The 13,264-nt window shown below is 37.5% G+C and overlaps 1 protein-coding gene across 5 annotated transcripts in view; it reads right to left on the reverse strand.

The window, feature by feature from the left end:
- Positions 1 to 309: 309 nt before the first annotated feature.
- NCOA3 (nuclear receptor coactivator 3) overlaps positions 310 to 13,264 on the reverse strand; it is an 82,000-nt gene continuing 69,045 nt past the window's right edge. For 3 of the 5 annotated variants that reach the window (XM_068416225.1, XM_068416227.1, XM_068416226.1), the window contains 11 exons: positions 12,654 to 12,789; positions 11,652 to 11,840; positions 10,876 to 11,115; positions 9,351 to 9,477; positions 8,679 to 8,850; positions 7,600 to 7,896; positions 6,359 to 6,463; positions 5,669 to 5,894; positions 5,275 to 5,449; positions 4,550 to 4,691; positions 310 to 3,543 (listed from right to left, as the gene is read on the reverse strand). In XM_068416225.1, coding sequence (XP_068272326.1) covers positions 3,532 to 3,543; positions 4,550 to 4,691; positions 5,275 to 5,449; positions 5,669 to 5,894; positions 6,359 to 6,463; positions 7,600 to 7,896; positions 8,679 to 8,850; positions 9,351 to 9,477; positions 10,876 to 11,115; positions 11,652 to 11,840; positions 12,654 to 12,789 — 1,821 coding nt within the window. In that variant the 3' untranslated portion in view covers positions 310 to 3,531. The remainder of the gene's footprint in view (positions 3,544 to 4,549; positions 4,692 to 5,274; positions 5,450 to 5,668; positions 5,895 to 6,358; positions 6,464 to 7,599; positions 7,897 to 8,678; positions 8,851 to 9,350; positions 9,478 to 10,875; positions 11,116 to 11,651; positions 11,841 to 12,653; positions 12,790 to 13,264) is intronic. The other 2 variants (XM_068416228.1, XM_068416229.1) reach the window with 2 other exon arrangements.

The raw sequence follows: 13,264 nt of genomic DNA on the forward strand, positions 1-13,264 counted from the left end.
GGTAGGTTGTTGCCAAGCTGTGGGGAAGGCTGCCACCTCTTCTCCCAGCTCTGCTGAACACTGTGTGTAAGTTGAAACAGACAAACTCCACTCAGTGTCAATGCAACTTTAGTTGCTAAATGGGTCTCACAGGTGGAAGGTCTGAGTTGTTTGTTACCCCCTTAGCTTTTATAGCCAACTAGGAAAAAAATCTAAATAATTTGCTATACACAGCTTTCTTCACTAATAGCACTGGATTTTTCTCTGACCTTTCCATGATACAGTTATCAGCCTTTAAGTGTTAGACAGCTCATACACTCTGTCACCAAGTTCTGATTTTAAATAGAAACCTTTATTTACATTATTATTAATATCCAAACACAAAAATCAGAAGAGCAGTAATACCTTACAACCAACTCTTTTATAAATCAGTCCCCATGATTTTTGTTTTGCAAAATAAAGATACAGATATTTCAAGCAATACTTATAATGTAAACTAAACTTAAATGCAATTCTCAATACTGTATGCCTTCTCCTGAGAATTTTCAAAATATTGCTCTCAGAATTACACGGTTTCACACTCGCTGTATCATTCTGTCATCTGGTAGTCTGCACATAAATTCTGAAATAAAATGTGTGCTAATTGGTACAACATTCAAATAGTTTTGTCTTATGACTGAAAAACGGTCCTGATTTTCTAACTTTAAAAGCAGTATTTTAGGCCAAGATTGGAAAATACTACTAGATATGAATTTTATAAAAACATGGTCTCTGTCAGACACGCAGCATAAACCATGCTCCTTATGCAGCAGTAATCAGAGCTGGCTGTACTAGTTCATTGTTCTCTTACTGTTCAAAAATGTTACACGGGTGTTTTTTTAAAAACATTCAGAAAAATCTGCTGCTATAGAACCAACCCAGGATTGGTGGAGATGATATTAAATGTCAACAGATTTCTAGGTCAGTTTTATTTACTGCAGTAGGTAAGATTTTCAAACTAGATGCAGTATTTAGGATCAGTGCTGCCAAGCAAGATGTCATCAATGCATTTTAAAAATGCTCCCCTCCTCCCCAATCAAGCTTAAACTAAAAATCTTTGGATTCAGCAAAAAAAGTAGGTACTGGAAAGCTCCAACATTCTAAACACAGATGAGAAAATAATGATCCTTTAAAACATCAGTCAGGTACCAGTTATACATAGATGTATAAATAGAATCACTCATTTAAAAAAAATTAAAAGGGCACAGTGTATAAAGTAGTATTTAGTCTAAGAGCTCACCTAAGGAAAGCAATCAGGCTTTGTAGTTTCCATCAATATAATGAACAACTACAAAACAGAAAGATTGTTCTACTCTGATTTGATACAAAAAGCAAGGGCTTTGTTGCCTTTCAACTTCAGGAGGCAGCACTTACGCACCAAATAGGTATCTTCTAAGAAATAAAGAGGATAAAAGTTCCCTAGGCTTTTAAAAGTTTTGCATTAAAAACCACCCGCGCATCGGACTGAAGGTTTCAAATAAATACTATCAATCACCTAAGCTCTACACTCAGTACTAATTGCAGAGACAGGGTTGCATAAAGGAGATCGATTGAATGCAACTGGCTGTATGCTAAGGATGAACTTTTTGAGAATGTCTAATTCAAGTTATTTCTATTAAAATGGAAGAACACTGAATATTCTGAACAATAAAACCCCTTCTTGCTTACAGAACCAAAAAGAAGCAATCAAGAACACAGATTATTTTTTTTTTTACTCACTTGGGTGAAGTCAGTTTTCCATTACACAGTGAACAACAGAACAAAAGCACCACACACCTTAAACATTTCTGGGTCATCCCTTATGGAAGTTTAGAGGTTTGACTCATCGTAACTGCCTGAAAGTGGAAAAACTGCAAAGGGATCTTAATTTCTAGCAACCAAAATAGAGGGGGCGGGGAACCTATCAGCAAATAATATGAATAAATTTGTAACCAGACTTCAATACTGATATGAAGAGAAACCTGCTTAGAAAATACATTCATTACTATTAGAACAATCCAGTGAGGTGCAGACATTTGGTTAAAGTGTGGCTTAATATCCTTGAAGATTTCTGGATGTCATGTAACAACAAATACTTTGCAACAGACAAACTTTTTTGAAGAACATTTAGAGTTTGTTAAAATTGACCAAAGATGACACAATCCAGATTCATCAACTGAAAAGGCAACATATTCTAGAAAGACATGACTGTCATGCCAAGTCGTAACACCTTACACTGCAGAGCCTTTTTGTCAAATTGCCTTATGGAGAAAGAAATCTAACAAAGTGCTCACAGGCGGAGAAAGCATTTAACAACTGGTCTTTTATAAAAAGCTATATGTTAAACATGTAAAAATAAATGAATTGTTGAAGACCAAAGAAGAGAAAGATGTGGGCCAAAGTCACCCAGCTTGAAAGTCATTAAATTTAATTAAAAAAAAAACAAAATTCTATTTGGACCTCAACTACACTGAGTTACAGAAATCAATTTTGTTAAATATTTAGCTTCACAAACTCTGCAAAAATGAGTTAGTGACCTACAAAAGTCATATATATAATACATTATCTTAAAGATCATATTTACAAAATTTATTCACAAAAAGACTGCAAAATTCTGATTCAGACTGCAGTGCCTTGCCTTGAGTTTTCTGAAGTTATTTTCAAAAAAGATGAAAGATTATTGCTCTAATTTCCATACACAGGAAACATTACATTATGCAGTCTTTTCAAATAATTCTTAAGAGATTGTGTTTGAGAAGGAACATGAGTACACCTTACCTTCATATTAAGTCCTTATCAAAGATATTGCATTAATCCATTATATAGTCTTTTATAAAGTGCACTCAGCTGCACATCAATATGTAAATATTAGTCACAATTGTGTTTAAATAATTTAAATTCATTACCCTCTCTTTTTACCCCTTGGCTTCAACGAACAGGATTTTGGACTACTATGTGCCAATTCATTTTGCACTGCTACTTTGCTTGGGAAATCCTGACTCTTGGGGGTAAGAGATTAAAAGCAGCATTTATATTCAGGAATTAATATAAGAGTCAAGGCTAGGAACTACATTCTCTGTCAGATATTGTTACTAGAGAAATCAGAAAATTCTTAACACCGTGACTTCTCCAGGCACTTTTGTCTGCCTGTAGTTAAAGGGCTTTGGATAGCTACAGTAACTAGATCAGGTACACCAGGAGTCTACCCATCATATAGCTACTAAAATGCCTTTGCCAAATTCACATCTCTAGAGGCAGAGCGCCAAAAAATATTTATGACCTTTTTTGTACACCACAATATACAGTAATACAGAGACTGCTTCTACTAAAAGGTATTTTTGTTGTTGGTTTGTTTGTTTGTTTGTTTTTTCCCCCTCTGAGTGAAGTAACTGAGGGCAGCGTGGTGATTAACGGGAAAAATCCCTCATTTCCATAAGGCCAGAACTAGTTGCCGTGAAGAATGCGTAGCTTTCCTTTGTAACACTAGTGCATCGTTAATACAGCTCGTTCTTGTTTGAAATACAGTGCCAGGCGTCAGCAGTATTTCTGTTAAAGAAAAGAAGAAATAATCATCAAATACAAAAATACCTTTGCTGAAAAAAACTGGTCACCATACTGCAGTTTGAAGAGGAAAGTACTGACAGTCAATTGCTTAAGCAGAAGAATAGCATTTTAGTGCTCTGCTTTGAAGATAAATTTGTAGAAAAGAAATGCTGTCCCAGACTTTCCTAAAGGCGTTATTATTTGGTTATCTTCACGGTATGACAAGGGGGTTTGGAAAAATCTGACATTTCACCTTCATCTTCCCATCTTTAGAAAAGGTACTTGTTAGATCAAGGTCCTCCAATACCTTACCCCCAGAAGTCCTCAGATTATTTTGGCCGCTTCCTTAGACAAAAATTATATTATAGACTTTCTACGTGAATAAATTTAGCTTATCTCAATATGGGGTTGCTCATCCCTTGGTACTTCGTGGAAAGATGACAGCAATAATATATTTAGTATTTCAGCCTTCTGTGCAGTGCCTGTTAATTACCTCACTTTTCCCTTAAATAAGGGGCCTAAATTTTCCATCGTTTCTTGCTCTGCATACACAAGCTATTTGAAGGTATTATAAGGGTATGTATCATCATCAGCTTCTGCCAGAAGGAGGATACTGTGCTCACAGGATTCTCATTCTGACTCAGGAGAGCTATTATATATAATCTCTTACGTCTGCTGAAGATGCTTTTCACAATCTCCATGTTTTGCTCTTGGGGGTTTCTCCAGGCTTAAGCATCCTTTGTGCAGTTTAAGCCTTGATCCTATCTGTGATACTTCAATGTCAACAGCTGATCACAGCACACGGCTTGGGTTCATCATGGATTTGATTTAAATATCATCAAAAATAAGGTATCTCTTGGGACATACAAATGGTAGGTCCACAGATGTAAATACAAACAAAACGGGGTAACTGAGAACAGGATTGTGCCAGAGGAATGGCTTGAAGCAAATTGTACTCCATGGGAAAAGAGTCAACAGATCTTTCCATCAATCTTTATATACAACTTACCTGGTCTGGGCCCATAGGCATCCCTGACATCGGCATGGTGTTAATATTCATCTGTCCAATATGGCCACTGCTGCCATTCATGTGCATCATGCTGTACGCTGCTGGATTACCTTGATGGCTGAACTGCTGCTGTGGGAAAGAACTGAAGCACAAAAAGACAAAATTACCTTCCAAGAAGTTTACACATTGATATACTGCCTGCCCTGCACCAGCTGTCAACACGTGAAAGTGACAAACTACGTAGTTACCAGAAGCATAAAACTATTTTTACATTTACTTGTTTCTACCTAATACCTGTTTAACATAGAAACAGAAATTTCCCTCCCAAAAGGAATTTTGAATTTTTAGGTATGCACAGAAGCATGTGTATGCGTTTCCTATTGTAACCTTTTTGGAGGCTTCTGTTAGGGCTGTGCATTGTAATAACTATTCTGAACTTTTGTATTTCCCCCCAAGTTATTTTTTCAATAGTTAAAGACTAAATATTGCTTCCAGTTACAAAGATTGCAGAGGTCCAATATGAAGAAATGGAGCTAAGCATAAGATACATGTAATCAGTCTATTTCCAAAACCAGAGCAGGATCAAGGACAATACAGACACTAGAGATACAATTACTTTTCCCTATTCTAAATCCTTTTCCTACTATGAGCTATTTCACATAGCTTCTACTTCCAACAAAATGAAAGACCATGTTTGAGGTACAGGTTATAACCGAGAAGCTCACCTGCTCCTGGCCATGCTTCCCGACGGCCAGCCCTTCATCTCAGGGGACTGGTACATTGTTGCTGTCTGAGGATGCTGCATCATAGGATTCTGGGAGGGTCCAATTCTTGATGACATCATTGGGTTGGGAGGGCTTGATACTCTGCTAAACGCAGGATCAGGTTGTTGGCTTATTCCTTGAAAGACAAAGGACAGACAATATACTTAGTTATCATCACCTAGTACTTGTAGGTTATCTTCTTGCAATGATGGGAAGGGAAAAAAATCATCCTTTTTTGTACAAGTATTTTCCATTTTTCAGAATGACTGGTGTTGAGGGAGTTTGGATTAATAATAAATGAAGAAAAGGAAAAGAAAACCAGACAGACAAAAAAAATCCATTTTAGTACCAGTACCATAATTAGGTGGATAGGGGAATTGCTGTGGTGGAACTTGAGCCATTGGAGGGCCTGTCAAAGCACTATCCATGCTTCCTGAGGCAGTCACGTTTGGGGGTGGACTGAAGGCCTGAGATTGCTGTTGCTGCTGCATCATCATTGCCATCCTCTGTTGTCTAAAATGATGACTTATTAGCTCCCTGTTACGCTGAGCCACCATCTGAGCATTAAGAAAACCTTGCTGCTATCCCCCAAAGAAAAGAAAAATCATATTAGAAAACATTTTTACAAATGAAATAATGTCAGAGTCAATCAAACCACCTACACTCCTCCTAACTCTAAGACCCAACATATCCATTACCAGAACAGAAAGTTAAGAAAACACACCAGTACAAAAACCATCAGAATATCAGGCAAAGGTTTTCATTAAGTTGTCATTAGTGCTAATGATAAAGTAGATTAACTATCATATCCTACATGGAAAAGAGTACTGGCACGCTGTATTGCTAGCATAACCTAATGAACAAATCCCTCTGAAATCTCATGAATAAAAGGTAAAAAAAACACCTTTTTTTTAATTGTACAGCGGAAAAGACAAAAAGGAATGCTGTGGGACCATGAAAGAAGGTCCAAATTCTAAGCAGATGTGTAAAAGATGTGTCTATTTAAAAATGACTGTTCCAGATGGCTAATGTAATAATGACTGACCTGTGATCCCACCTGTGGCTGCATCACTGGCCTCATCACTGAGGTATTGCCACTGACTGGATTCTCCATTTTCATTTCAAGCGCTTGACGGGTTTGATTCATAAACTTGAAAAAAGACATTTTAGCACTATTAGCTTGAAAATACCAGTATCTGAACACAGTAATGACAACTCCTCCAAAAAACAATTCTTTACAGACCTCCTGCATCCATAAAGGGCAATGGTTCATTTTTGCCTTGTTTGATGTACCTGAAGTACCAAACTATTTGGTTAAGCTGCTCAAACACACACAAAAAGAAAAACCCTCCAAACAGTTCAGCACTAACTAGCCTATTTTTTTTTCTTCCCTCAAAATTAGCATTTTTAAAGAATAAATATATAGCAGACTATTTTTTCTAAATCATGTTTGATTTAGATCTCTTGGGCAGAAGAGTATAACCACTAGCTTTACTTGAAATAATAAAATTCTGTCTCTTTCCCTCTCCATCACAAAACCCCAAAGCCATACAGACTGAATGTCACAAACAACCAAGAGAGAACAGTATTTTCTAAGGATCAAACATTGTCATTCCATGTAACACAGCACTATCTCAGTTTTCCAAGTTTTATTTGTACATTGTATTTGATATCAGGACTGCATTTTTCACATGGGAAATTCTATGCTGAAATCAGGCAGCAATTTTTTAAGCAGTGCTTTCAACCCAGTGTTAAGATCTATGTGGCTGTATCTGCTCTCTCACCTTTCATCCTAAGAAAATACCTAAAATGACCTCAAATCAATAAATGGAAAGCAAACCTGTATTTCAGTAAGCCCAAATGATTAGTTAGAAAACACAGGGAAAAAGAAGTAACATTTGATTTACAGGCCAAATGCAGCTGCCCTTTTAATGGTATCAGTGAGATCCAGGAGAAACACTAAATCTTAACATGGATAAAGAGATCATCCAGAGCTACGTCGTACAGGAGTACTGTTTTAAGTAGCAATAATGTTGTGTGCTGCAGGATCCAATGCGATCTCTAGCTAAAGGAGGCTAATGAAGGAGAAACACTTGTCCTAATAAAGGTTCTTTCACTCCTGCAGCCATTGGACAGGCAGTGTGAAAAGCACTGTCAAAATGAAAGATCCATCCTTTCAATCATCTGCTGCAATGTCAATTTGCATATTCGTGAAGCAACACAATTCAGCATGCACCTTACTCCGTTCTGAAACGAGAACCTGTAAACGCAGGAGCAAAAGATTACCTGCTGCCCCTGAAGCCTCTGCTGGAGCTGCATGCGGAGCTGCTTTGGTGTATTGGTTCGAGGTCTCATCACACTTGCTCTAGGGTGCATACTTTGAAGTGGAAAATTGCTCTGTTGGCTCATCTGATTCATCACTGAATTAAAGGATGGCTGTTGTCCCTGAATGTTACTAAAACCTCCTGGCATTGCTGCCCCTTGCCCTTGATAGGGCTGACCATATAACGAAGGCTTCTGATCAATCATAACTGAAGATTCCTGACCTTGAAATGAATCTTGTTTGGGTTCCAAAGCTTGTCCCTTCAACAGATACAAAAGTGTTTTCACTAGCAGTATATTCTGTGTAGGAATTCCCACAGAAACAATAAAGCTAACACAGCATACAACAACCAATAGTTTCTTGGGTAGAACACAGCATGGACAGATTACTATTAGTTTTGTCTCCAGACAAATGAAATAGCAAAAGTTATTATTAATAATAATTTTTTAAAAAATAACTTCTGCCACACACTGCTTACGTCGCCAGACCAGTATCGTTATTCGAGTCCTTCCACACTTTTAAACTCTTTGTACAAATGACAGTGGGATTTTGTGGTTTTTAGCAAGTTCCAAATTATTCATAGAATTTCTTTTTCCTGTTTGCTAGCCGTGCCAGTTCAAGCTGGAACTGGAGGAGATGGAAGTGTCCTACTCACTAACACATCACTGCCAGTCACATATTTCACAACCCAAGCTCAGCTGACAATAGTTACACTAAAGAAACCCAACACAATTCTCTGCTTATAGAATTATAATGATTTACATCCAAAACCCACCCCCCTATATATCAGGGCATATTACAATAAACTTAGATAAGATGACGACATTTTATGTTTTTGTAATGCACAAGAAATTTAATCAATACAGAGCTTCTCCAATGAAAATCACTACTCAATGTAGATGCTTCCAAAGGCAGATTTAGGAAAATGAAGACAGAAAGGGAGGAGACACAGTGAGTGAGGAGGCTCTCTTCACTTCCTTTTCAAGTAACAAAATAATACAGGTTTTTGGAAAATAAATGGCCACAATCTCTGTTCACTTACTTGGTTTACAAGATCAGGAATTCCTAATGCTCTGTCAATTTCTTCCAGACCTGTGACATCCGTATTACTCAGCAATGTGTGCAGCTGATCCAAAAGTGCCCTTTCATCATTCTGGCCTTCCATATTCGGTGCCGGACATAAGAGGTCATCCAAAGAGTTTCTAACTAATGGTCTATAAAAATAAAAACATTACAACCATTATGGACTATAAAGGCATATACATAGTTTTTATATAATATATTGACCTGGAGATGATTAAGTACTGTAATCACCCAGAAGACTGAAGTAAAGCTTAAGAACTTAAGCCCCAAATTTAGGTCCTAAAATGTCCAGTCAGCTGCCATCTATCCTTGAACACACATAAATTCTGTTTTCTCCTGGCTTCTGCAGTGCCACAGAGACATGATTTCAGATTTTCCCACCTCTTTTCTCCGCGCCTCCCAACTCAAGGATTGATTGATTTTGTTAGCAATGCCTTTTGTGGAGCTGGGTTAAAAAATATCCACAGTGTCATAGCATGAGAAAACAGCAGCAGAAATGGAAATAGATTCTGACTCCTATCTGTTTTCCCCACTGTATATGCTACATTAATTTTTTTCCAGATCTTACATTCCTCTGACAAACAGTGAACAGTTGTATTTAAACTTATCTTCAAACCTCCCCCAGTTCTACCTGTTTTGTGAACCCCGCGATGCTTGCTCCATGGACAGCATGTTGTCAGGCCACGATCCTGGTTGGGTAGATGGTGCTGGCTGTCCATATGGATTCCCCCCCATGCCAATGTTTATCTCATTTGGCCCTGCAAGGTAAAATATTTGTGTGTTTTTTAAAAACAAAAGGTGTCATCATCTTGCTCTCCCAGTGTTCACATAAAGTGTTGTGGATGACGATCACACAAATTGTCAAGTAGCTTCATGAGCTTTCCATTAGCGTGTTTTAAAGTGTTTACATACATAAACTCACACTCAAGATAATTTCAGAAATATAACAGCACAGATTTAAATATGACGGTGATCTAAAGCTGCTACCCTGTTAGAGCAGAATTGCTATTTCTAATCTTTAAGCCCCTAAAATAGGAACAGATACAGCAACTTTACATCAAAAAAAAAAGTTTTCTGGCCAATGAAATCTGGGTACTAGCAAGTATACACTGTTATAGTGACACCAACAACAATTGGCATTTTAAATTCCAAAACAGGACGAAAAATGAAAAGAAACAGAAGGTACATAACAGCGTTTTGCTCTTTGGGAGCATGGCTTCCTTTTACCTATTCAGAGACATACAGCACTACACAGGAGAGTTTGTGTCATCCCATTATTTCCCAATATTTGTAGGAATCACCTAGCAATAACAATTTCTAGGAACCTAAGCTGAGGAATTCTGACTCAGTCAGGACGGCACAAACTTCTTCCTCATTTAGCCTTATATCCACACGTCACATTGTAACAGCAGGTCTGTCTTAGAGAACTGGTAACAGCCCTGGTAGCCTTCCATGATAAAAACAGGAAAAAGGAATGCCACTGCCTGTTTCAGCCCTTTTTGGGCATGCCAGCACTGGCACATTAGACAAGACAATTTCAGCTCTAAGCCAAACCTTTGCTGGAGATATAGAACAGAAAAAAAAAACACAGGCTTTAAGACTCTCTTCATATTTTAGACATGCAGCTTATTTTCTCCCATGCAAACATGAATACTTAAAAAGAGAGCTTGTACTTGCAATGTGGTTTTATATGAAATTTGGACACTGAATGTGAGAAGAATTTTGAAATACTTAAGAAAAAACTTTTAAAAAACCCTGATTACCAAGAAGTTAACAGCAAAAAACCATTCCTATTGCGTACAATGAATTATATGAATCAGAAAGCTAGTATCTTCATATATAATCATAGATGGCGTTTAGTTCCTGGAGTTTAGCAGAGAAGTACTGCACTGAAGGAAAACACGGAAATTATCCCCCAAAAATCGGGAGACTTAGCATGAATTATCTGGGTATGAAACACACAGGTATTGCCAGAAGAAAACAAAAAGAACAACAAAAAGTCATCAAATATCCCAGTCAGGGAACAGTCTCTACCTCAAAAAGCCTTTGGATCAAAAGCCAGCATTCCACCACAACGAGGAGATTCTCACGATGAATGCTTACTGAGCAACCAGCGAGACTGTGCTAAGTAGGACAATAAAAAGTAACGAACTTACTCATGTGAATCATCTGCTGTTGTAGCATCGGTCTGGTACCCGGTATGCTACTGGAGCGCACGGGCAGCCCACCCATAGAGCCACCCACCGTGGGTCTGGGAAGGGACGCACTGAACTCGGGTCCTGGTCTCAACATCGAGGCAGAACTTGTAGGTTCCAATCTGTTCCCCTTCGAGTTTGGCAAACCCCAGTCTCCTGCCTGATGCTGATTCATAGCTACATTTCTGTTGGGAGCACTCGCTATAATAAAGAGCAGAAAATATGATCATTTTTCACCTAGAATACATCACATATTTTGGGTTTAGAATTATTTTTATGGGTTTTTGTTTTGTTTCACCAACAAGGACACCTGCCAATGACAGAGCAATTCACTGAACTCCTAACAAAAGCATCTGAAGCATATCATGCCGAGTTTTAAATCGTCAAAGAACCATATTCATCTAAATATATTTAAAAATATTAATGACTGACTGCCATCGTGATCTGTTCCTGCTTCTATATATCAAAAACATATGTTAAAACTCAACATAGTCAAAAACAAAATTTAACTGCTAAACAAAAGTAAAGTACTGGTAATAACACATCGATGGTAAACAGTTACGTTCTTACCATTTTAGCTAGGGATAGTATTTTAGAAGTATTTATATGCTAATGCTAAAAGCCATATTCTTTAACATTAGGGTTTCTTCTAACCAAAACTAATATTATAATCTTACATTTTTTACATTAAAGCTTTTCCCTTTACAATGAGATCTATTTGTACACAATCAACAAACCCAGATTTGCTGCAAAATTTTCCTGGTTTTCAATCATTCTCGGACTTCCACCCATCAAGTTTTGCTTTTGTAACATGGAGAACGCATTGACATTCCTCGCTGGAGCACTTGAGCCCACGGGGCTGTCTAAAGACATGGCTCTGTTGAAAGGTGGGCGGGTAGCCTGCGCAGACTGGGGACTCCTCACACCTGTTAAAGAATTAAAAGATGCATGAAACTGTACGTTTTAAATAGAAAGTACTATTAATGACTTAAAAAAACAAGTCTGATCTATTTATGAGCACATATATTTGACCCTAAACAAGTCAGGAATAGTTACTCTGCTTATGTTCTCACTACACAAAGCACATTTTGAGTACACAGTTAGGACCTTTTACAAGAAAAGCCATGTTTCACCTCCTTAGGTTACCTCAGCAATCTATTGCTCTATACAATCAAGAGATGACCAACGTCATATAAAAGGAAGTGACAACTGCAATGATGCTGGTCTATTAGCAAGGTTATCTTTCCCTCCTAATCAGCTTCCTACTAAGGAAGGGCATTCCTTTCAGTGTCGAGACGTACTGGTTAGAATTTGCATGCCACAAGATGTTTTCGCACAGAATAAGTGGGAAATCAAAAGCTTGTCACCAATCCTGTATTATTTCCCTAGTCATCTGTAAGGAACAAAATTTCTCAGTTTTAATTTACAACTCAAAACATTTTTCCTGGTGTCTTCTCCTGAGAAATCTATGTTAGACAAACCCAGAAGAAACCATAAAATAAGAAACCTAAGTTAACTTTATTCATTATGTGTATAGTAGATGAGTGCCATCAAGATAGCAGACAGTGTATGTAACAGCCTATGAAAGCACAATTAGCCATTCTGCATTACATTTGTCCTTAAAGATATGGGAGATCAAGAAAGTATTCTCTAAGGATTTGAGGATGCATTATGTTTACATCAGGTAAGAAGAAAACCCTCATTTTAAAACCAGAGTGGTATTAGATGAAATTCCTTACCCAACAGGGCATTTCCTTGAAATAATGCTTGCTTTGTTCCAAGGTTATTACCATTTGCAGACATAGCATTATTGTAAAACTCTGAGCTAGTCAGATCACCTAGAATTGCATCCAAATTATCCAAGTCTCCACTCATCTGAAAAAGAAGCAGTAAAATACCAAGGTTATTTACTGTCATACAGCTATCCTTCAGCTGTTATTTAGATCCTCACTAATCTTAAAAGATACAACTGGGAGACAAATGTTTTATTCACTGACAGTACCTTGGGCTCTCTCTCCATTTCCAAAGAACTGGAGATATCATTTAGCTACATTTTTTAGAGTATTTTGCTTGTCTGATTTTGAGAATTAGGAGAAATTGGTAGTACACATAAAGAAACAGAAAAGCACCTTTGAATATAAACTCTTCAGTCATCACAAATTACAAATATAAAACCACTAGTGACAGCAAAAAACACTAATGTCAGCAAACAACGTCAAGAACGTGTACCATTCAGAGATAAATAATGTATTTGTCATACACAAAAAGCGTAATTTGATCACAGGTAAACACAATAACACAGGAAAAGTACCCACAATTTTTTCTGGTCAACTGGAGCCCTAATCTTCAA

Source organism: Nyctibius grandis, chromosome 19, assembly GCF_013368605.1.
Source record: "Nyctibius grandis isolate bNycGra1 chromosome 19, bNycGra1.pri, whole genome shotgun sequence".
Taxonomy (NCBI): domain Eukaryota; kingdom Metazoa; phylum Chordata; class Aves; order Nyctibiiformes; family Nyctibiidae; genus Nyctibius; species Nyctibius grandis.